Here is a 23184-nt window from a genome sequence, read left to right as displayed (position 1 = left end):
TGGAGGTTAAATAACATTGTGTAGTGTACTGTAGGTGTTCTGGAGGTTAAATAACATTGTGTAGTGTACTGTAGGTGTCTGGAGGTTAAATAACATTGTGTAGTGTACTGTAGGTGTCTGGAGGTTACATAACATTGTGTAGTGTACTGTAGGTTACATAACATTGTGTAGTGTACTGTAGGTTACATAACATTGTGTAGTGTACTGTAGGTGTCTGGAGGGTAAATAACATTGTGTAGTGTACTGTAGGTGTCTGGAGGTTAAATAACATTGTGTAGTGTACTGTAGGTTAAATAACATTGTGTAGTGTACTGTAGGTGTCTGGAGGTTATATAACATTGTGTAGTGTACTGTAGGTTACATAACATTGTGTAGTGTACTGTAGGTGTCTGGAGGTTAAATAACATTGTGTAGTGTACTGTAGGTGTCTGGAGGTTAAATAACATTGTGTAGTGTACTGTAGGTGTTCTGGAGGTTAAATAACATTGTGTAGTGTACTGTAGGTGTTCTGGAGGTTAAATAACATTGTGTAGTGTACTGTAGGTTAAATAACATTGTGTAGTGTACTGTAGGTGTCTGGAGGTTAAATAACATTGTGTAGTGTACTGTAGATGTTCTGGAGGTTAAATAACATTGTGTAGTGTACTGTAGGTGTCTGGAGGTTAAATAACATTGTGTAGTGTACTGTAGGTTAAATAACATTGTGTAGTGTACTGTAGGTGTCTGGAGGTTAAATAACATTGTGTAGTGTACTGTAGGTTAAATAACATTGTGTAGTGTACTGTAGGTGTTCTGGAGGTTAAATAACATTGTGTAGTGTACTGTAGGTGTCTGGAGGTTAAATAACATTGTGTAGAGTGTACTGTAGGTGTCTGTAGGTTACATAACATTGTGTAGTGTACTGTAGATGTTCTGGAGGTTAAATAACATTGTGTAGTGTACTGTAGGTGTCTGGAGGTTAAATAACATTGTGTAGTGTACTGTAGGTGTTCTGGAGGTTAAATAACATTGTGTAGTGTACTGTAGGTGTCTGGAGGTTAAATAACATTGTGTAGTGTACTGTAGGTGTTCTGGAGGTTACATAACATTGTGTAGTGTACTGTAGGTGTCTGGAGGTTAAATAACATTGTGTAGTGTACTGTAGGTGTCTGGAGGTTAAATAACATTGTGTAGTGTACTGTAGGTTACATAACATTGTGTAGTGTACTGTAGGTGTCTGGAGGTTACATAACATTGTGTAGTGTACTGTAGGTGTTCTGGAGGTTAAATAACATTGTGTAGTGTACTGTAGGTGTCTGGAGGTTAAATAACATTGTGTAGTGTACTGTAGGTGTTCTGGAGGTTAAATAACATTGTGTAGTGTACTGTAGGTGTTCTGGAGGTTAAATAACATTGTGTAGTGTACTGTAGGTGTCTGGAGGTTAAATAACATTGTGTAGTGTACTGTAGGTGTTCTGGAGGTTAAATAACATTGTGTAGTGTACTGTAGGTGTACTGTAGGTTAAATAACATTGTGTAGTGTACTGTAGGTTACATAACATTGTGTAGGTGTCTGCAGGTTAAATAACATTGTGTAGTGTACTGTAAGTTACATAACATTGTGTAGTGTACTGTAGGTGTCTGGAGGTTACATAACATTGTGTAGTGTACTGTAGGTGTCTGGAGGTTAAATAACATTGTGTAGTGTACTGTAGGTGTCTGCAGGTTAAATAACATTGTGTAGTGTACTGTAGGTGTCTGCAGGTTAAATAACATTGTGTAGTGTACTGTAGGTGTCTGGAGGTTACATAACATTGTGTAGTGTACTGTAGGTTAAATAACATTGTGTAGTGTACTGTAGGTTACATAACATTGTGTAGTGTACTGTAGGTTACATAACATTGTGTAGTGTACTGTAGATTAAATAACATTGTGTAGTGTACTGTAGGTTACATAACATTGTGTAGTGTACTGTAGGTTACATAACATTGTGTAGTGTACTGTAGGTGTCTGGAGGTTAAATAACATTGTGTAGTGTACTGTAGGTGTCTGGAGGTTATATAACATTGTGTAGTGTACTGTAGGTTACATAACATTGTGTAGTGTACTGTAGGTGTCTGGAGGTTACATAACATTGTGTAGTGTACTGTAGGTGTCTGGAGGTTAAATAACATTGTGTAGTGTACTGTAGGTGTCTGCAGGTTAAATAACATTGTGTAGTGTACTGTAGGTGTTCTGGAGGTTAAATAACATTGTGTAGTGTACTGTAGGTGTTCTGGAGGTTAAATAACATTGTGTAGTGTACTGTAGGTGTCTGGAGGTTAAATAACATTGTGTAGTGTACTGTAGGTGTCTGGAGGTTACATAACATTGTGTAGTGTACTGTAGGTTACATAACATTGTGTAGTGTACTGTAGGTTACATAACATTGTGTAGTGTACTGTAGGTGTCTGGAGGGTAAATAACATTGTGTAGTGTACTGTAGGTGTCTGGAGGTTAAATAACATTGTGTAGTGTACTGTAGGTTAAATAACATTGTGTAGTGTACTGTAGGTGTCTGGAGGTTATATAACATTGTGTAGTGTACTGTAGGTTACATAACATTGTGTAGTGTACTGTAGGTGTCTGGAGGTTAAATAACATTGTGTAGTGTACTGTAGGTGTCTGGAGGTTAAATAACATTGTGTAGTGTACTGTAGGTGTTCTGGAGGTTAAATAACATTGTGTAGTGTACTGTAGGTGTTCTGGAGGTTAAATAACATTGTGTAGTGTACTGTAGGTTAAATAACATTGTGTAGTGTACTGTAGGTGTCTGGAGGTTAAATAACATTGTGTAGTGTACTGTAGATGTTCTGGAGGTTAAATAACATTGTGTAGTGTACTGTAGGTGTCTGGAGGTTAAATAACATTGTGTAGTGTACTGTAGGTTAAATAACATTGTGTAGTGTACTGTAGGTGTCTGGAGGTTAAATAACATTGTGTAGTGTACTGTAGGTTAAATAACATTGTGTAGTGTACTGTAGGTGTTCTGGAGGTTAAATAACATTGTGTAGTGTACTGTAGGTGTCTGGAGGTTAAATAACATTGTGTAGAGTGTACTGTAGGTGTCTGTAGGTTACATAACATTGTGTAGTGTACTGTAGATGTTCTGGAGGTTAAATAACATTGTGTAGTGTACTGTAGGTGTCTGGAGGTTAAATAACATTGTGTAGTGTACTGTAGGTGTTCTGGAGGTTAAATAACATTGTGTAGTGTACTGTAGGTGTCTGGAGGTTAAATAACATTGTGTAGTGTACTGTAGGTGTTCTGGAGGTTACATAACATTGTGTAGTGTACTGTAGGTGTCTGGAGGTTAAATAACATTGTGTAGTGTACTGTAGGTGTCTGGAGGTTAAATAACATTGTGTAGTGTACTGTAGGTTACATAACATTGTGTAGTGTACTGTAGGTGTCTGGAGGTTACATAACATTGTGTAGTGTACTGTAGGTGTTCTGGAGGTTAAATAACATTGTGTAGTGTACTGTAGGTGTCTGGAGGTTAAATAACATTGTGTAGTGTACTGTAGGTGTTCTGGAGGTTAAATAACATTGTGTAGTGTACTGTAGGTGTTCTGGAGGTTAAATAACATTGTGTAGTGTACTGTAGGTGTCTGGAGGTTAAATAACATTGTGTAGTGTACTGTAGGTGTTCTGGAGGTTAAATAACATTGTGTAGTGTACTGTAGGTGTCTGGAGGTTAAATAACATTGTGTAGTGTACTGTAGGTGTCTGGAGGTTAAATAACATTGTGTAGTGTACTGTAGGTGTCTGGAGGTTAAATAACATTGTGTAGTGTACTGTAGGAGTTCTGGAGGTTACATAACATTGTGTAGTGTACTGTAGGTGTTCTGGAGGTTAAATAACATTGTGTAGTGTACTGTAGGTGTCTGGAGGTTAAATAACATTGTGTAGTGTACTGTAGGTGTTCTGGAGGTTAAATAACATTGTGTAGTGTACTGTAGGTGTCTGGAGGTTAAATAACATTGTGTAGTGTACTGTAGGTGTCTGGAGGTTAAATAACATTGTGTAGTGTACTGTAGGTGTTCTGGAGGTTAAATAACATTGTGTAGTGTACTGTAGGTGTCTGGAGGTTACATAACATTGTGAAGTGTACTGTAGGTGTCTGGAGGTTACATAACATTGTGTAGTGTACTGTAAGTTACATAACATTGTGTAGTGTACTGTAGGTTACATAACATTGTGTAGTGTACTGTAGGTTACATAACATTGTGTAGTGTACTGTAGGTTAAATAACATTGTGTAGTGTACTGTAGGTGTCTGGAGGTTAAATAACATTGTGTAGTGTACTGTAGGTGTCTGGAGGTTAAATAACATTGTGTAGTGTACTGTAGGTGTCTGGAGGTTAAATAACATTGTGTAGTGTACTGTAGGTGTTCTGGAGGTTAAATAACATTGTGTAGTGTACTGTAGGTGTTCTGGAGGTTAAATAACATTGTGTAGTGTACTGTAGGTTAAATAACATTGTGTAGTGTACTGTAGGTGTCTGGAGGTTAAATAACATTGTGTAGTGTACTGTAGGTGTTCTGGAGGTTAAATAACATTGTGTAGTGTACTGTAGGTGTCTGGAGGTTAAATAACATTGTGTAGTGTACTGTAGGTTAAATAACATTGTGTAGTGTACTGTAGGTGTCTGGAGGTTAAATAACATTGTGTAGTGTACTGTAGGTTAAATAACATTGTGTAGTGTACTGTAGGTGTTCTGGAGGTTAAATAACATTGTGTAGTGTACTGTAGGTGTCTGGAGGTTAAATAACATTGTGTAGAGTGTACTGTAGGTGTCTGGAGGTTACATAACATTGTGTAGTGTACTGTAGGTGTCTGGAGGTTAAATAACATTGTGTAGTGTACTGTAGGTGTCTGGAGGTTAAATAACATTGTGTAGTGTACTGTAGGTTACATAACATTGTGTAGTGTACTGTAGGTGTCTGGAGGTTACATAACATTGTGTAGTGTACTGTAGGTGTTCTGGAGGTTAAATAACATTGTGTAGTGTACTGTAGGTGTCTGGAGGTTAAATAACATTGTGTAGTGTACTGTAGGTGTTCTGGAGGTTAAATAACATTGTGTAGTGTACTGTAGGTTAAATAACATTGTGTAGTGTACTGTAGGTGTTCTGGAGGTTAAATAACATTGTGTAGTGTACTGTAGGTGTCTGGAGGTTAAATAACATTGTGTAGTGTACTGTAGGTGTTCTGGAGGTTAAATAACATTGTGTAGTGTACTGTAGGTGTCTGGAGGTTAAATAACATTGTGTAGTGTACTGTAGGTGTCTGGAGGTTAAATAACATTGTGTAGTGTACTGTAGGTGTTCTGGAGGTTAAATAACATTGTGTAGTGTACTGTAGGTGTCTGGAGGTTACATAACATTGTGTAGTGTACTGTAGGTGTCTGGAGGTTACATAACATTGTGTAGTGTACTGTAGGTGTCTGGAGGTTACATAACATTGTGTAGTGTACTGTAAGTTACATAACATTGTGTAGTGTACTGTAGGTTACATAACATTGTGTAGTGTACTGTAGGTTACATAACATTGTGTAGTGTACTGTAGGTTAAATAACATTGTGTAGTGTACTGTAGGTTACATAACATTGTGTAGTGTACTGTAGGTTAAATAACATTGTGTAGTGTACTGTAGGTTACATAACATTGTGTAGTGTACTGTAGGTTACATAACATTGTGTAGTGTACTGTAGGTTACATAACATTGTGTAGTGTACTGTAGGTGTCTGGAGGTTAAATAACATTGTGTAGTGTACTGTAGGTGTCTGGAGGTTAAATAACATTGTGTAGTGTACTGTAGGTGTCTGGAGGTTAAATAACATTGTGTAGTGTACTGTAGGTGTTCTGGAGGTTAAATAACATTGTGTAGTGTACTGTAGGTGTTCTGGAGGTTAAATAACATTGTGTAGTGTACTGTAGGTTAAATAACATTGTGTAGTGTACTGTAGGTGTCTGGAGGTTAAATAACATTGTGTAGTGTACTGTAGGTGTTCTGGAGGTTAAATAACATTGTGTAGTGTACTGTAGGTGTCTGGAGGTTAAATAACATTGTGTAGTGTACTGTAGGTTAAATAACATTGTGTAGTGTACTGTAGGTGTCTGGAGGTTAAATAACATTGTGTAGTGTACTGTAGGTTACATAACATTGTGTAGTGTACTGTAGGTTAAATAACATTGTGTAGTGTACTGTAGGTTACATAACATTGTGTAGTGTACTGTAGGTTACATAACATTGTGTAGTGTACTGTAGGTTACATAACATTGTGTAGTGTACTGTAGGTGTCTGGAGGTTAAATAACATTGTGTAGTGTACTGTAGGTGTCTGGAGGTTAAATAACATTGTGTAGTGTACTGTAGGTGTCTGGAGGTTAAATAACATTGTGTAGTGTACTGTAGGTGTTCTGGAGGTTAAATAACATTGTGTAGTGTACTGTAGGTGTTCTGGAGGTTAAATAACATTGTGTAGTGTACTGTAGGTGTCTGGAGGTTAAATAACATTGTGTAGTGTACTGTAGGTTAAATAACATTGTGTAGTGTACTGTAGGTGTCTGGAGGTTAAATAACATTGTGTAGTGTACTGTAGGTTAAATAACATTGTGTAGTGTACTGTAGGTGTTCTGGAGGTTAAATAACATTGTGTAGTGTACTGTAGGTGTCTGGAGGTTAAATAACATTGTGTAGAGTGTACTGTAGGTGTCTGTAGGTTACATAACATTGTGTAGTGTACTGTAGGTTAAATAACATTGTGTAGTGTACTGTAGGTGTTCTGGAGGTTAAATAACATTGTGTAGTGTACTGTAGGTGTCTGGAGGTTAAATAACATTGTGTAGAGTGTACTGTAGGTGTCTGTAGGTTACATAACATTGTGTAGTGTACTGTAGATGTTCTGGAGGTTAAATAACATTGTGTAGTGTACTGTAGGTGTCTGGAGGTTAAATAACATTGTGTAGTGTACTGTAGGTTAAATAACATTGTGTAGTGTACTGTAGGTGTCTGGAGGTTAAATAACATTGTGTAGTGTACTGTAGGTTAAATAACATTGTGTAGTGTACTGTAGGTGTTCTGGAGGTTAAATAACATTTTGTAGTGTACTGTAGGTGTCTGGAGGTTAAATAACATTGTGTAGAGTGTACTGTAGGTGTCTGTAGGTTACATAACATTGTGTAGTGTACTGTAGGTGTCTGGAGGTTAAATAACATTGTGTAGTGTACTGTAGGTGTCTGGAGGTTAAATAACATTGTGTAGTGTACTGTAGGTTACATAACATTGTGTAGTGTACTGTAGGTGTCTGGAGGTTACATAACATTGTGTAGTGTACTGTAGGTGTTCTGGAGGTTAAATAACATTGTGTAGTGTACTGTAGGTGTCTGGAGGTTAAATAACATTGTGTAGTGTACTGTAGGTGTTCTGGAGGTTAAATAACATTGTGTAGTGTACTGTAGGTGTTCTGGAGGTTAAATAACATTGTGTAGTGTACTGTAGGTGTCTGGAGGTTAAATAACATTGTGTAGTGTACTGTAGGTGTTCTGGAGGTTAAATAACATTGTGTAGTGTACTGTAGGTGTCTGGAGGTTAAATAACATTGTGTAGTGTACTGTAGGTGTCTGGAGGTTAAATAACATTGTGTAGTGTACTGTAGGTGTCTGGAGGTTAAATAACATTGTGTAGTGTACTGTAGGAGTTCTGGAGGTTACATAACATTGTGTAGTGTACTGTAGGTGTTCTGGAGGTTAAATAACATTGTGTAGTGTACTGTAGGTGTCTGGAGGTTAAATAACATTGTGTAGTGTACTGTAGGTGTTCTGGAGGTTAAATAACATTGTGTAGTGTACTGTAGGTGTCTGGAGGTTAAATAACATTGTGTAGTGTACTGTAGGTGTCTGGAGGTTAAATAACATTGTGTAGTGTACTGTAGGTGTTCTGGAGGTTAAATAACATTGTGTAGTGTACTGTAGGTGTCTGGAGGTTAAATAACATTGTGTAGTGTACTGTAGGTGTCTGGAGGTTAAATAACATTGTGTAGTGTACTGTAGGTGTCTGGAGGTTACATAACATTGTGTAGTGTACTGTAGGTGTCTGGAGGTTACATAACATTGTGTAGTGTACTGTAAGTTACATAACATTGTGTAGTGTACTGTAGGTTACATAACATTGTGTAGTGTACTGTAGGTTACATAACATTGTGTAGTGTACTGTAGGTTAAATAACATTGTGTAGTGTACTGTAGGTGTCTGGAGGTTAAATAACATTGTGTAGTGTACTGTAGGTGTCTGGAGGTTAAATAACATTGTGTAGTGTACTGTAGGTGTCTGGAGGTTAAATAACATTGTGTAGTGTACTGTAGGTGTTCTGGAGGTTAAATAACATTGTGTAGTGTACTGTAGGTGTTCTGGAGGTTAAATAACATTGTGTAGTGTACTGTAGGTTAAATAACATTGTGTAGTGTACTGTAGGTGTCTGGAGGTTAAATAACATTGTGTAGTGTACTGTAGGTGTTCTGGAGGTTAAATAACATTGTGTAGTGTACTGTAGGTGTCTGGAGGTTAAATAACATTGTGTAGTGTACTGTAGGTTAAATAACATTGTGTAGTGTACTGTAGGTGTCTGGAGGTTAAATAACATTGTGTAGTGTACTGTAGGTTAAATAACATTGTGTAGTGTACTGTAGGTGTTCTGGAGGTTAAATAACATTGTGTAGTGTACTGTAGGTGTCTGGAGGTTAAATAACATTGTGTAGAGTGTACTGTAGGTGTCTGGAGGTTACATAACATTGTGTAGTGTACTGTAGGTGTCTGGAGGTTAAATAACATTGTGTAGTGTACTGTAGGTGTCTGGAGGTTAAATAACATTGTGTAGTGTACTGTAGGTTACATAACATTGTGTAGTGTACTGTAGGTGTCTGGAGGTTACATAACATTGTGTAGTGTACTGTAGGTGTTCTGGAGGTTAAATAACATTGTGTAGTGTACTGTAGGTGTCTGGAGGTTAAATAACATTGTGTAGTGTACTGTATGTGTTCTGGAGGTTAAATAACATTGTGTAGTGTACTGTAGGTTAAATAACATTGTGTAGTGTACTGTAGGTGTTCTGGAGGTTAAATAACATTGTGTAGTGTACTGTAGGTGTCTGGAGGTTAAATAACATTGTGTAGTGTACTGTAGGTGTTCTGGAGGTTAAATAACATTGTGTAGTGTACTGTAGGTGTCTGGAGGTTAAATAACATTGTGTAGTGTACTGTAGGTGTCTGGAGGTTAAATAACATTGTGTAGTGTACTGTAGGTGTTCTGGAGGTTAAATAACATTGTGTAGTGTACTGTAGGTGTCTGGAGGTTACATAACATTGTGTAGTGTACTGTAGGTGTCTGGAGGTTACATAACATTGTGTAGTGTACTGTAGGTGTCTGGAGGTTACATAACATTGTGTAGTGTACTGTAAGTTACATAACATTGTGTAGTGTACTGTAGGTTACATAACATTGTGTAGTGTACTGTAGGTTACATAACATTGTGTAGTGTACTGTAGGTTAAATAACATTGTGTAGTGTACTGTAGGTTACATAACATTGTGTAGTGTACTGTAGGTTAAATAACATTGTGTAGTGTACTGTAGGTTACATAACATTGTGTAGTGTACTGTAGGTTACATAACATTGTGTAGTGTACTGTAGGTTACATAACATTGTGTAGTGTACTGTAGGTGTCTGGAGGTTAAATAACATTGTGTAGTGTACTGTAGGTGTCTGGAGGTTAAATAACATTGTGTAGTGTACTGTAGGTGTCTGGAGGTTAAATAACATTGTGTAGTGTACTGTAGGTGTTCTGGAGGTTAAATAACATTGTGTAGTGTACTGTAGGTGTTCTGGAGGTTAAATAACATTGTGTAGTGTACTGTAGGTTAAATAACATTGTGTAGTGTACTGTAGGTGTCTGGAGGTTAAATAACATTGTGTAGTGTACTGTAGGTGTTCTGGAGGTTAAATAACATTGTGTAGTGTACTGTAGGTGTCTGGAGGTTAAATAACATTGTGTAGTGTACTGTAGGTTAAATAACATTGTGTAGTGTACTGTAGGTGTCTGGAGGTTAAATAACATTGTGTAGTGTACTGTAGGTTACAAAACATTGTGTAGTGTACTGTAGGTTAAATAACATTGTGTAGTGTACTGTAGGTTACATAACATTGTGTAGTGTACTGTAGGTTACATAACATTGTGTAGTGTACTGTAGGTTACATAACATTGTGTAGTGTACTGTAGGTGTCTGGAGGTTAAATAACATTGTGTAGTGTACTGTAGGTGTCTGGAGGTTAAATAACATTGTGTAGTGTACTGTAGGTGTCTGGAGGTTAAATAACATTGTGTAGTGTACTGTAGGTGTTCTGGAGGTTAAATAACATTGTGTAGTGTACTGTAGGTGTTCTGGAGGTTAAATAACATTGTGTAGTGTACTGTAGGTGTCTGGAGGTTAAATAACATTGTGTAGTGTACTGTAGGTTAAATAACATTGTGTAGTGTACTGTAGGTGTCTGGAGGTTAAATAACATTGTGTAGTGTACTGTAGGTTAAATAACATTGTGTAGTGTACTGTAGGTGTTCTGGAGGTTAAATAACATTGTGTAGTGTACTGTAGGTGTCTGGAGGTTAAATAACATTGTGTAGAGTGTACTGTAGGTGTCTGTAGGTTACATAACATTGTGTAGTGTACTGTAGGTGTCTGGAGGTTAAATAACATTGTGTAGTGTACTGTAGGTGTCTGGAGGTTAAATAACATTGTGTAGTGTACTGTAGGCTACATAACATTGTGTAGTGTCAAACACAGTGTCTCCTGACCCCTCCTGTCTCAGCCTCCAGTATTTATGCTGCAGTAGTTTATGTGTCGGGGGGCTAGGGTCAGTTTGTTATATCTGGAGTACTTCTCCTGTCCTATTCGGTGTCCTGTGTGAATCTAAGTGTGCGTTCTCTAATTCTCTCCTTCTCTCTTTCTCTCTCTCGGAGGACCTGAGCCCTAGGACCATGCCCCAGGACTACCTGACATGATGACTCCTTGCTGTCCCCAGTCCACCTGGCTGTGCTGCTGCTCCAGTTTCAACTGTTCTGCCTTATTATTATTCGACCATGCTGATCATTTATGAACATTTGGCCATGTTCTGTTATAATCTCCACCCGGCACAGCCAGAAGAGGACTGGCCATCCCACATATGCTCTCTCTAATTCTCTCTTTCTTTCTCTCTCTCGGAGGACCTGAGCCCTAGGACCATGCCCCAGGACTACCTGACATGATGACTCCTTGCTGTCCCCAGTCCACCTGACTGTGCTGCTGCTCCAGTTTCAACTATTCTGCCTTATTATTATTCGACCATGCTGGTCATTTATGAACATTTGAACATCTTGACCATGTTTTGTTATAATCTCCACCCGGCACAGCCAGAAGAGGACTGGCCACCCCACATAGCCTGGTTCCTCTCTAGGTTTCTTCCTAGGTTTTGGCCTTTCTAGGGAGTTTTTCCTAGCCACCGTGCTTCTTCACCTGCATTGCTTGCTGTTTGGGGTTTTAGGCTGGGTTTCTGTACAGCACTTTGAGATATCAGCTGATGTACGAAGGGCTATATAAAATAAATTTGATTTGATTTGATTTGATTTGATTTGATTTGTAGTGTACTGTAGGTGTCTGGAGGTTACATAACATTGTGTAGTGTACTGTAGGTGTTCTGGAGGTTAAATAACATTGTGTAGTGTACTGTAGGTGTCTGGAGGTTAAATAACATTGTGTAGTGTACTGTAGGTGTTCTGGAGGTTAAATAGCATTGTGTAGTGTACTGTAGGTTAAATAACATTGTGTAGTGTACTGTAGGTGTTCTGGAGGTTACATAACATTGTGTAGTGTACTGTAGGTGTTCTGGAGGTTAAATAACATTGTGTAGTGTACTGTAGGTGTCTGGAGGTTAAATAACATTGTGTAGTGTACTGTAGGTGTTCTGGAGGTTAAATAACATTGTGTAGTGTACTGTAGGTGTCTGGAGGTTAAATAACATTGTGTAGTGTACTGTAGGTGTCTGGAGGTTAAATAACATTGTGTAGTGTACTGTAGGTGTTCTGGAGGTTAAATAACATTGTGTAGTGTACTGTAGGTGTCTGGAGGTTACATAACATTGTGTAGTGTACTGTAGGTGTCTGGAGGTTACATAACATTGTGTAGTGTACTGTAGGTGTCTGGAGGTTACATAACATTGTGTAGTGTACTGTAAGTTACATAACATTGTGTAGTGTACTGTAGGTTACATAACATTGTGTAGTGTACTGTAGGTTACATAACATTGTGTAGTGTACTGTAGGTTAAATAACATTGTGTAGTGTACTGTAGGTTACATAACATTGTGTAGTGTACTGTAGGTTAAATAACATTGTGTAGTGTACTGTAGGTTACATAACATTGTGTAGTGTACTGTAGGTTACATAGCATTGTGTAGTGTACTGTAGGTTACATAACATTGTGTAGTGTACTGTAGGTTAAATAACATTGTGTAGTGTACTGTAGGTTACATAACATTGTGTAGTGTACTGTAGGTGTTCTGGAGGTTAAATACCATTGTGTAGTGTACTGTAGGTGTCTGGAGGTTAAATAACATTGTGTAGTGTACTGTAGGTGTCTGGAGGTTACATAACATTGTGTAGTGTACTGTAGGTGTTCTGGAGGTTAAATAACATTGTGTAGTGTACTGTAGGTGTCTGGAGGTTAAATAACATTGTGTAGTGTACTGTAGGTGTCTGGAGGTTAAATAACATTGTGCAGTGTACCTGCGGAATGGAGGAAAGCCACACAGCAGGATGTAAGTGATGACCCCAGTTGCCCAGATATCCACCTTCAGACCATAACTGGGGGGAGAGAGAGAGAGAGAAAAGAGATGGAGAAAGAGCAGAGAGAGAGAGCAGAGAGAGAAAGAGAGCGAGCAGAGAGAGAGAAATATGAAGGAAGTGTTGTTTAACATCCGTGTGGGTTTCCCCTTCAGCGGCGCTAGTCACTAGAATGTCTGATGCTATGGATACAGGTACAGTTGGCAGTAACTCACCCAGCCTCAGCGATGATCTCAGGGGCCACGTAGGTGGGGGTTCCACACACGGTGTGCAGGGGCCCCTCAACCACAGTGGCCAGACCAAAGTCCCCCAGCTTCAGAGACTTAGTGCCGTCAAGGTACTCACACACCTAACGGACAGACACACAAAACATAGTTACCAACTCATGTCACCTCAATTCAAAAGGCATTGTGCATTTCATATGCAAATACTTTAGCATGCCATATGAAAATCTGAAATCTCATATCCATAGTACACAGCGTTGTACGAGATCTTCAGTTTCTTGGCAATTTCTTGCATGGAATAGCCTTCATTTCTCAGAACAAGAATACACTGACAAGTTTCAGAAGAAAGTTCTTTGTTTCTGGCCATTTTGAGCCTGTATTCGAACCCACAAATGCTGATGCTCCAGATACCCAACTAGTCTACAGGAGGCGAGTTTTATTGCTTCTTTAATCAGAATAACAGTTTTCAGCTGTGCTAACATAATTACAAAAGGGTTTTATAATGAATAGCCTTTTAAAATGATAAACTTGGATTAGCAAACACAGGAGTGATGGTTACTGATAATGGGCCTCCGTACGCCCATGTAGATATTCCATTAAAAATCTGCCATTTCCAGCTACAATAGTCAGTTACAACATTAACATTAACACTGTATTCCTGATCAATTTGATGTCATTTAATGGACAAAGAAAATAGCTTTTCCTTCAAAAACAAGGACATTTCTACGTGACCCCAAACCTTTGAACGGTAGTGTATGTCTCGGCCACTCTCGTGGAACTGTGTCACAACAATTCTGACATAACTACTGTATGTCAATTCAACAACATATGATCTTACAGTGTACAGTGTAGCTGGCTACCCCAGTCTTCAGTGTGGTCCCTCACTACTCACCAGCAGGTTCTCAGGCTTGATGTCTCTGTGTACTATGTTCATGCTGTGGAGGTACTTCAGGGCTCCAGCCAGGTTAAACACCATGACACTGGCATCTCGCTCTGTGTACTTAGTGGAGGACGTGATGGCATCAAACAGGTCGCCACCCTTCAGGAAATGGACGCATTAGACACATTCATGTTGAATTAAGAACTTACCTAAATGATAAAGTACCTCAAATATTAATGTTGCATGCACTGATGAAGTGCAGAATACTGCTGTAGTGGTCAGTAGTGGTTGACGAGATACTGTAGAGGTCAGTAGTGGTTGACTAGATTCTGTAGAGGTCATTGGTGGTTGACTAGATACTGTAGAGGTCATTGGTGGTTGACTAGATACTGTAGAGGTCAGTAGTGGTAGACTAGATACTGTAGAGGTCAGTAGTGGTTGACTAGATACTGTAGAGGTCAGTAGTGGTTGACTAGATACTGTAGAGGTCAGTAGTGGTAGACTAGATACTGTAGAGGTCAGTAGTGGTTGACTAGATACTGTAGAGGTCAGTAGTGGTTGACTAGATACTGTAGTGGTTAACTAGATACTGTAGAGGTCGGTAGTGGTTGACTAGATACTGTAGTGGTTAACTAGAAACTGTAGAGGTCAGTAGTGGTTGACTAGATACTGTAGAGGTCATTGGTGGTTGACTAGATTCTGTAGAGGTCATTGGTGGTTGACTAGATACTGTAGAGGTCAGTAGTGGTAGACTAGATACTGTAGAGGTCAGTAGTGGTTGACTAGATACTGTAGAGGTCAGTAGTGGTTGACTAGATACTGTAGTGGTTAACTAGATACTGTAGAGGTCGGTAGTGGTTGACTAGATACTGTAGTGGTTAACTAGAAACTGTAGAGGTCAGTAGTGGTTGACTAGATACTGTAGAGGTCATTGGTGGTTGACTAGATTCTGTAGAGGTCATTGGTGGTTGACTAGATACTGTAGAGGTCAGTAGTGGTAGACTAGATACTGTAGAGGTCAGTAGTGGTTGACTAGATACTGTAGAGGTCAGTAGTGGTTGAATAGATACTGTAGAGGACAGTAGTGGTTGACTAGATACTGTAGAGGTCATTAGTGGTTGACTAGATACTACACAGGTCAGTAGTGGTTGACTAGATACTGTAGAGGACAGTAGTGGTTGACTAGATACTGTAGAGGTCATTAGTGGTTGACTAGATACTGTAGAGGTCAGTAGTGGTTGACTAGATACTGTAGAGGTCAGTAGTGGTTGAATAGATACTGTAGAGGTCAGTAGTGGTTGAATAGATACTGTAGAGGTCAGTAGTGGTTGACTAGATACTGTAGAGGTCAGTAGTGGTTGAATAGATACTGTAGAGGTCAGTAGTGGTTGAATAGATACTGTAGAGGTCAGTAGTGGTTGACTAGATACTGTAGAGGTCATTAGTGGTTGACTAGATACTGTAGAGGTCAGTAGTGGTTGACTAGATACTGTAGAGGTCAGTAGTGGTTGACTAGATACTGTAGAGGTCATTAGTGGTTGACTAGATACTGTAGAGGTCATTAGTGGTTGACTAGATACTGTAGAGGTCAGTAGTGGTTGACTAGATACTGTAGAGGTCAGTAGTGGTTGAATAGATACTGTAGAGGTCAGTAGTGGTTGACTAGATACTGTAGAGGTCAGTAGTGGTTGAATAGATACTGTAGAGGTCAGTAGTGGTTGAATAGATACTGTAGAGGTCAGTAGTGGTTGAATAGATACTGTAGAGGTCAGTAGTGGTTGAATAGATACTGTAGAGGTCAGTAGTGGTTGAATAGATACTGTAGAGGTCAGTAGTGGTTGAATAGATACTGTAGAGGTCAGTAGTGGTTGAATAGATACTGTAGAGGTCAGTAGTGGTTGAATAGATACTGTAGAGGTCATTAGTGGTTGAATAGATACTGTAGTGGTTAACTAGATACTGTAGAGGTCGGTAGTGGTTGACTAGATACTGTAGTGGTTAACTAGAAACTGTAGAGGTCAGTAGTGGTTGACTAGATACTGTAGAGGTCATTGGTGGTTGACTAGATTCTGTAGAGGTCATTGGTGGTTGACTAGATACTGTAGAGGTCAGTAGTGGTAGACTAGATACTGTAGAGGTCAGTAGTGGTTGACTAGATACTGTAGAGGTCAGTAGTGGTTGACTAGATACTGTAGTGGTTAACTAGATACTGTAGAGGTCGGTAGTGGTTGACTAGATACTGTAGTGGTTAACTAGAAACTGTAGAGGTCAGTAGTGGTTGACTAGATACTGTAGAGGTCATTGGTGGTTGACTAGATTCTGTAGAGGTCATTGGTGGTTGACTAGATACTGTAGAGGTCAGTAGTGGTAGACTAGATACTGTAGAGGTCAGTAGTGGTTGACTAGATACTGTAGAGGTCAGTAGTGGTTGAATAGATACTGTAGAGGACAGTAGTGGTTGACTAGATACTGTAGAGGTCATTAGTGGTTGACTAGATACTACACAGGTCAGTAGTGGTTGACTAGATACTGTAGAGGACAGTAGTGGTTGACTAGATACTGTAGAGGTCATTAGTGGTTGACTAGATACTGTAGAGGTCAGTAGTGGTTGACTAGATACTGTAGAGGTCAGTAGTGGTTGAATAGATACTGTAGAGGTCAGTAGTGGTTGAATAGATACTGTAGAGGTCAGTAGTGGTTGACTAGATACTGTAGAGGTCAGTAGTGGTTGAATAGATACTGTAGAGGTCAGTAGTGGTTGAATAGATACTGTAGAGGTCAGTAGTGGTTGACTAGATACTGTAGAGGTCATTAGTGGTTGACTAGATACTGTAGAGGTCAGTAGTGGTTGACTAGATACTGTAGAGGTCAGTAGTGGTTGACTAGATACTGTAGAGGTCATTAGTGGTTGACTAGATACTGTAGAGGTCATTAGTGGTTGACTAGATACTGTAGAGGTCAGTAGTGGTTGACTAGATACTGTAGAGGTCAGTAGTGGTTGAATAGATACTGTAGAGGTCAGTAGTGGTTGACTAGATACTGTAGAGGTCAGTAGTGGTTGAATAGATACTGTAGAGGTCAGTAGTGGTTGAATAGATACTGTAGAGGTCAGTAGTGGTTGAATAGATACTGTAGAGGTCAGTAGTGGTTGAATAGATACTGTAGAGGTCAGTAGTGGTTGAATAGATACTGTAGAGGTCAGTAGTGGTTGAATAGATACTGTAGAGGTCAGTAGTGGTTGAATAGATACTGTAGAGGTCAGTAGTGGTTGAATAGATACTGTAGAGGTCATTAGTGGTTGAATAGATACTGTAGAGGTCAGTAGTGGTTGAACGTACCTTGACCAGCTCCATGACCAGGTAAAGTTCAGTGGGTGTGTCCACCTCGTCTATCAGCTGGATAATGTTGGGGTGTTTGACTCTCCTCAGCACTGCCACTTCATTCTCTATCAGGTGCTCCTGCACACACACACATGCAAACACACAAAACACATGCAAACACACACACGAGCACACACACGCACGTGAGCACACACACGCACACACGTGAGCACACACAGTGAGTGGACAGTGGTTAGGTATTCCACCCTGCATTATTAACCCTATAGGCGGACAGACATTAATTGTGTTAATTGTGTTGTTAATCGTGTTGGTCTTTGATCCTGTTAATATGGTACTGGGACTCCGTCAGCAACACTGTCTGAGAGAACAGTCTCTGTTGATACATGGTACTGGGACTGTTAGCAACACTGTCTGAGAGAACAGTCTCTGTTGATACATGGTACTGGTACTGTCAGCAACACTGTCTGAGAGAACAGTCTCTCTGTTGATACATGGTACTGGTACTGTCAGCAACACTGTCTGAGAGAACAGTCTCTGTTGATACATGGTACTGGTACTGTCAGCAACACTGTCTGAGAGAACAGTCTCTCTGTTGATACATGGTACTGGTACTGTCAGCAACACTGTCTGAGAGAACAGTCTCTGTTGATACATGGTACTGGTACTGTCAGCAACACTGTCTGAGAGAACAGTCTCTCTGTTGATACATGGTACTGGGACTGTCAGCAACACTGTCTGAGAGAACAGTCTCTGTTGATACATGGTACTGGTACTGTCAGCAACACTGTCTGAGAGAACAGTCTCTGTTGATACATGGTACTGGGACTGTCAGCAACATTGTCTGAGAGAACAGTCTCTCTGTTGATACATGGTACTGGTACTGTCAGCAACACTGTCTGAGAGAACAGTCTCTGTTGATACATGGTACTGGGACTGTCAGCAACACTGTCTGAGAGAACAGTCTTTGTTGATACATGGTACTGGGACTGTCAGCAACACTGTCTGAGAGAACAGTCTCTCTGTTGATACATGGTACTGGTACTGTCAGCAACACTGTCTGAGAGAACAGTCTCTGTTGATACATGGTACTGGGACTGTCAGCAACACTGTCTGAGAGAACAGTCTCTGTTGATACATGGTACTGGGACTGTCAGCAACACTGTCTGAGAGAACAGTCTCTGTTGATACATGGTACTGGTACTGTCAGCAACACTGTCTGAGAGAACAGTCTCTCTGTTGATACATGGTACTATGACTCCGTCAGCAACACTGTCTGAGAGAACAGTCTCTCTGTTGATACATGGTACTGGTACTGTCAGCAACACTGTCTGAGAGAACAGTCTCTGTTGATACATGGTACTGGTACTGTCAGCAACACTGTCTGAGAGAACAGTCTCTCTGTTGATACATGGTACTGGTACTGTCAGCAACACTGTCTGAGAGAACAGTCTCTCTGTTGATACATGGTACTGGTACTGTCAGCAACACTGTCTGAGAGAACAGTCTCTTTGTTGATACATGGTACTGGTACTGTCAGCAACACTGTCTGAGAGAACAGTCTCTGTTGATACATGGTACTGGGACTGTCAGCAACACTGTCTGAGAGAACAGTCTCTGTTGATACATGGTACTGGTACTGTCAGCAACACTGTCTGAGAGAACAGTCTCTGTTGATACATGGTACTGGGACTGTCAGCAACACTGTCTGAGAGAACAGTCTCTGTTGATACATGGTACTGGTACTGTCAGCAACACTGTCTGAGAGAACAGTCTCTCTGTTGATACATGGTACTGGGACTGTCAGCAACACTGTCTGAGAGAACAGTCTCTGTTGATACATGGTACTGGTACTGTCAGCAACACTGTCTGAGAGAACAGTCTCTCTGTTGATACATGGTACTGGTACTGTCAGCAACACTGTCTGAGAGAACAGTCTCTCTGTTGATACATGGTACTGGGACTGTCAGCAACACTGTCTGAGAGAACAGTCTCTCTGTTGATACATGGTACTGGTACTGTCAGCAACACTGTCTGAGAGAACAGTCTCTCTGTTGATACATGGTACTGGTACTGTCAGCAACACTGTCTGAGAGAACAGTCTCTGTTGATACATGGTACTGGGACTGTCAGCAACACTGTCTGAGAGAACAGTCTCTCTGTTGATACATGGTACTGGGACTGTCAGCAACACTGTCTGAGAGAACAGTCTCTCTGTTGATACATGGTACTGGTACTGTCAGCAACACTGTCTGAGAGAACAGTCTCTGTTGATACATGGTACTGGTACTGTCAGCAACACTGTCTGAGAGAACAGTCTCTGTTGATACATGGTACTGGGACTGTCAGCAACACTGTCTGAGAGAACAGTCTCTCTGTTGATACATGGTACTGGTACTGTCAGCAACACTGTCTGAGAGAACAGTCTCTGTTGATACATGGTACTGGTACTGTCAGCAACACTGTCTGAGAGAACAGTCTCTCTGTTGATACATGTCAGCAACACTTACATTCATTCACCACGTTACAACCTGGGTTGCTGAGCTCAGCTGCTATTGGGTGACACAGTCAAAGAAATACAGTGGCAACAACATGTTCTCTCTCTCTCTCTTGCTCTCTTACCTTTCCACTGCACTTGGCCTTATCAATGATCTTCAGTGCATACTCCTTCCCAGTGGACCTATAAAGACATACAGCAACACTAGTCCTTCAAATCATGGTATATTGTGTTTACTGTAAATCCTTCAAACTAACCCAAATCATGTGCAACCATCTGCCAAACCATAACATTTTTTAACTAAAGGCACTTTTTTGTGTGTTTCATCACAAACTATCCATCTATCCAACAGTAGACTGAACAGTGTTGCATCCCCATACACAGTCATAGGCTGACATCAGACAGTGCGTGACGGTGTATTGGAGCGTCTAGCCCTTCTGATTAGAGGAAGGAGTCTTCTCTCTGTATATTAAAGACAAACTGCTGAGTCAGAAGGGAAACGGTAATGAAGTGGATTTCATGGGCTGAACCCCAGACACACGCACATACACAAACAGTAAATGCTTACTTAAATTCTATAAATGCCTGCTGTCATTAAGCCGTAGAAGCAGTTATGACATGTGACGTGGCGCTTATTAAGTCACATTGAAAGCTACTGATCAACGTGGTCATTCATAAATAGGGCTTTTTAAGTCCAACAGCCTAGTGAACATTCATTACAAATAGGAAAGTACAATTGGTATGCTATGAAACTTCCGGTCAAGCGAGAAGTTAAAATTAAAATAAGGTTTTAAATTCATCAATGAGATGTAAAGAAATGTAATATTCTAAATTTACATACCGTTCTACGCAGTCTTTCACCACGGCAAAGTTTCCGTCTCCTATGACCTTGCCGACCTTGTACTTATCCAGGACGGTTGTGATAGAGCTACAGCTGTTGCCGTTAACTGATGAGGAGAGACGTGTTACAACGGGGCACATCAGAATGCTCTTTCAGTTACTTCCTGTTGCCCACATATATACAGACTGAACAAAACATTAGGAACACCTTTCTAATATTTGAGTTGCACCCCCACCTTTTGCCCTCAGAACAGCCTCAATTAGTTGGGGCATGGACTCTACAAGGTGTCGAAAGAGTTCAACAGGGATGCTGGCCGATGTTGACTCCAATGCTTCCCACAGTTATGTCAAGTTGGCTGGATGTCCTTTGGGTGGTGGACCATTCTTAACACACACAGGAAACTGCTGAGTGTGAAAAACCCAGCAGCATTGCAGTTCTTGAAACAAACCGGTGTGCCTGGCACCTACTACCATACCCCGTTCAAAGGCACTTCAATCTTGTGTCTTGCCCTTTCACCCTCTGAATGGCACACATACACAATCCATGTATCAATTGTCTCAATGCTTAAAAATCCTTCTTTAACACGTCTCCTCCCCTTCATCTACACTGATTGAAGTAGATTTAACAAGTGACATCAATAGTGGATCATACATTCACCTGGATTCACCTGGTCAGTCTGTCATGGAAAGAGCAGGTGTTCATAATGTTTTAGACACTCAGTGTAGAATGACGTACAATACCTACAAGTACTTACTCTGGCAAAACTTGCATTGCAGTGAAATGAATATCTCTTCAGAGTTTCCACAACTTATGTTAAGACAAAGCGGCTGAAATAAAGGATCAACGCGTTTTAATCGAATCAAAGTATAAAGTCATTAATTGCCCATTAACCCAGGCAGCCTAGCTCCTACCCTAGAACTAATGTCTGGCCTCTCCTAAAGAGGAGCCAACAATATTATGCAGACACACAGCCCAAGGACGTGTTGATACCGCCTGGCTGTCTCACGCAGAAGCACACAGATTTTTTCATTTGTTCTCCGCATCACACTTCTCTGTCCCTCTGTTGTGAGTGCTGCTGTGATGCGGCACGTGTCGCTGAGTAAGCAATTCTAATATAACAACCTGAACCTGCATTGAGGCCCTAGGGGGGGATTGTGGATGCATTGGGCCACGTGTTTAGGGGTGAGTGAGTGCAGGCAGGAGCTGTGAGAGTTGGCACAGAGACAGGATACAGGATGACACAGGGTAAAGAGAGGAGAGGAGAACAGGAGAACAGAAGAAGAGAAGGGAGGAGTGGAGAGGGGAGTGGAAGAAGAGAAGTGAGGGGAGGAGAAAGGAGGCTAGGAGAACAGAAGAGAAGGGAGGAGTGGAGAGGGGAGGGGAGTGGAAGAAGAGAAGGGAGGGGAGGAGAAAGGAGGCTAGGAGAACAGAAGAAGAGGAGAAAGGAGGCTAGGAGAACAGAAGAAGAGAAGGGAGGAGTGGAGAGGGGAGTGGAAGAAGAGAAGTGAGGGGAGGAGAAAGGAGGCTAGGAGAACAGAAGAGAAGGGAAGAGTGGAGAGGGGAGGGGAGTGGAAGAAGAGAAGGGGGGAGGAGAAAGGAGGCTAGGAGAACAGAAGAAGAGGAGAAAGGAGGCTAGGAGAACAGAAGAAGAGAAGGGAGGAGTGGAGAGGGGAGTGGAAGAAGAGAAGGGAGGGGAGGAGAAAGGAGGCTAGGAGAACAGAAGAAGAGGAGAAAGGAGGCTAGGAGAACAGAAGAAGAGAAGGGAGAGGTTGAGAGGAGAAGGGGACACCTACCCTCAGGACTCATGTTATAGGCCAGCTCCAGACTGTGTGAAGACCCGTTAACATTGGTGGCAGACATGTGATGTGGCGGAATCTGGAAAGGAGGAGAGAAAGAAAGTAAGAGATTAATAGAGGAGGGAAGGACAGAAGAATAAGAAAACAGAGGTCAGCATCCTTCCCCTTTCAGCCACAATTGTTGGTAACGCGACTCCCAATCCAAAGCTCTGTTTTGACATCAATACTAACAGGGTGATCAAAATAACCAGTAATACAACAGGACTGGTCCGCTTCATAACATCGATCCAGAACGAAGCCCTGGGATCTAGGGTTAATGGTTTTGCTTTAAGTAGCATACATTTGAAATCCAATATAATGCCATGACAGAGTGTGTCAGGATAACTAGCCCATGGATCCCCGTAGTGTTGTATAGTGCTTCAGAGTTCTGACAGGAAACTGATACAAAACACCCCCGCAATTAAATTGTATAGTTTGGTACTGGCACTTACCCTGTATATGGCTTACATTCTTCTGTTAGTTTTTTTCCCTCTCTTATTTCTTGTGGGTTTTTTTGTTCTACTATTTTGCTATTGAACACTGCATAGGGAAGGGCTAGCAAGTTAAGCATTTCACTGTACTTGTGCAGGCCTTTTGAATGTATTTTAATTGACTGATTTCCTTATATGAACTGTAACTCAGTAAAATCTTTCAAATTGTCGCATGTATATTTTTGTTCA

The 23184-nt window shown here is 40.5% G+C and overlaps 1 protein-coding gene across 6 annotated transcripts in view; it reads right to left on the bottom strand.

The window, feature by feature from the left end:
• Positions 1-23184, bottom strand: part of LOC110498649 (serine/threonine-protein kinase DCLK2-like) — a 109270-nt gene that overhangs the window by 32768 nt on the left and 53318 nt on the right. For all 6 annotated transcript variants that reach the window (XR_005037661.1, XM_036954295.1, XM_036954296.1 and 3 more), the window contains exons 7-13: positions 22463-22544; positions 20670-20775; positions 19954-20011; positions 17332-17451; positions 14006-14152; positions 13105-13238; positions 12833-12910 (exon numbers count right to left, since the gene is read on the bottom strand). Coding sequence is in view for 5 of the 6 variants with exons in the window: in XM_036954295.1 (XP_036810190.1) it covers positions 12833-12910; positions 13105-13238; positions 14006-14152; positions 17332-17451; positions 19954-20011; positions 20670-20775; positions 22463-22544 (725 nt within the window). In the remaining variant the exon portion in view is untranslated. The remainder of the gene's footprint in view (positions 1-12832; positions 12911-13104; positions 13239-14005; positions 14153-17331; positions 17452-19953; positions 20012-20669; positions 20776-22462; positions 22545-23184) is intronic.

This window comes from Oncorhynchus mykiss, chromosome 19, assembly GCF_013265735.2.
Source record: "Oncorhynchus mykiss isolate Arlee chromosome 19, USDA_OmykA_1.1, whole genome shotgun sequence".
In the NCBI taxonomy this organism is placed as follows: Eukaryota; Metazoa; Chordata; class Actinopteri; order Salmoniformes; family Salmonidae; genus Oncorhynchus; species Oncorhynchus mykiss.
Note: the sequence above shows the minus strand (reverse complement) of the source record. Positions and strands in the feature narration are given on the sequence as shown.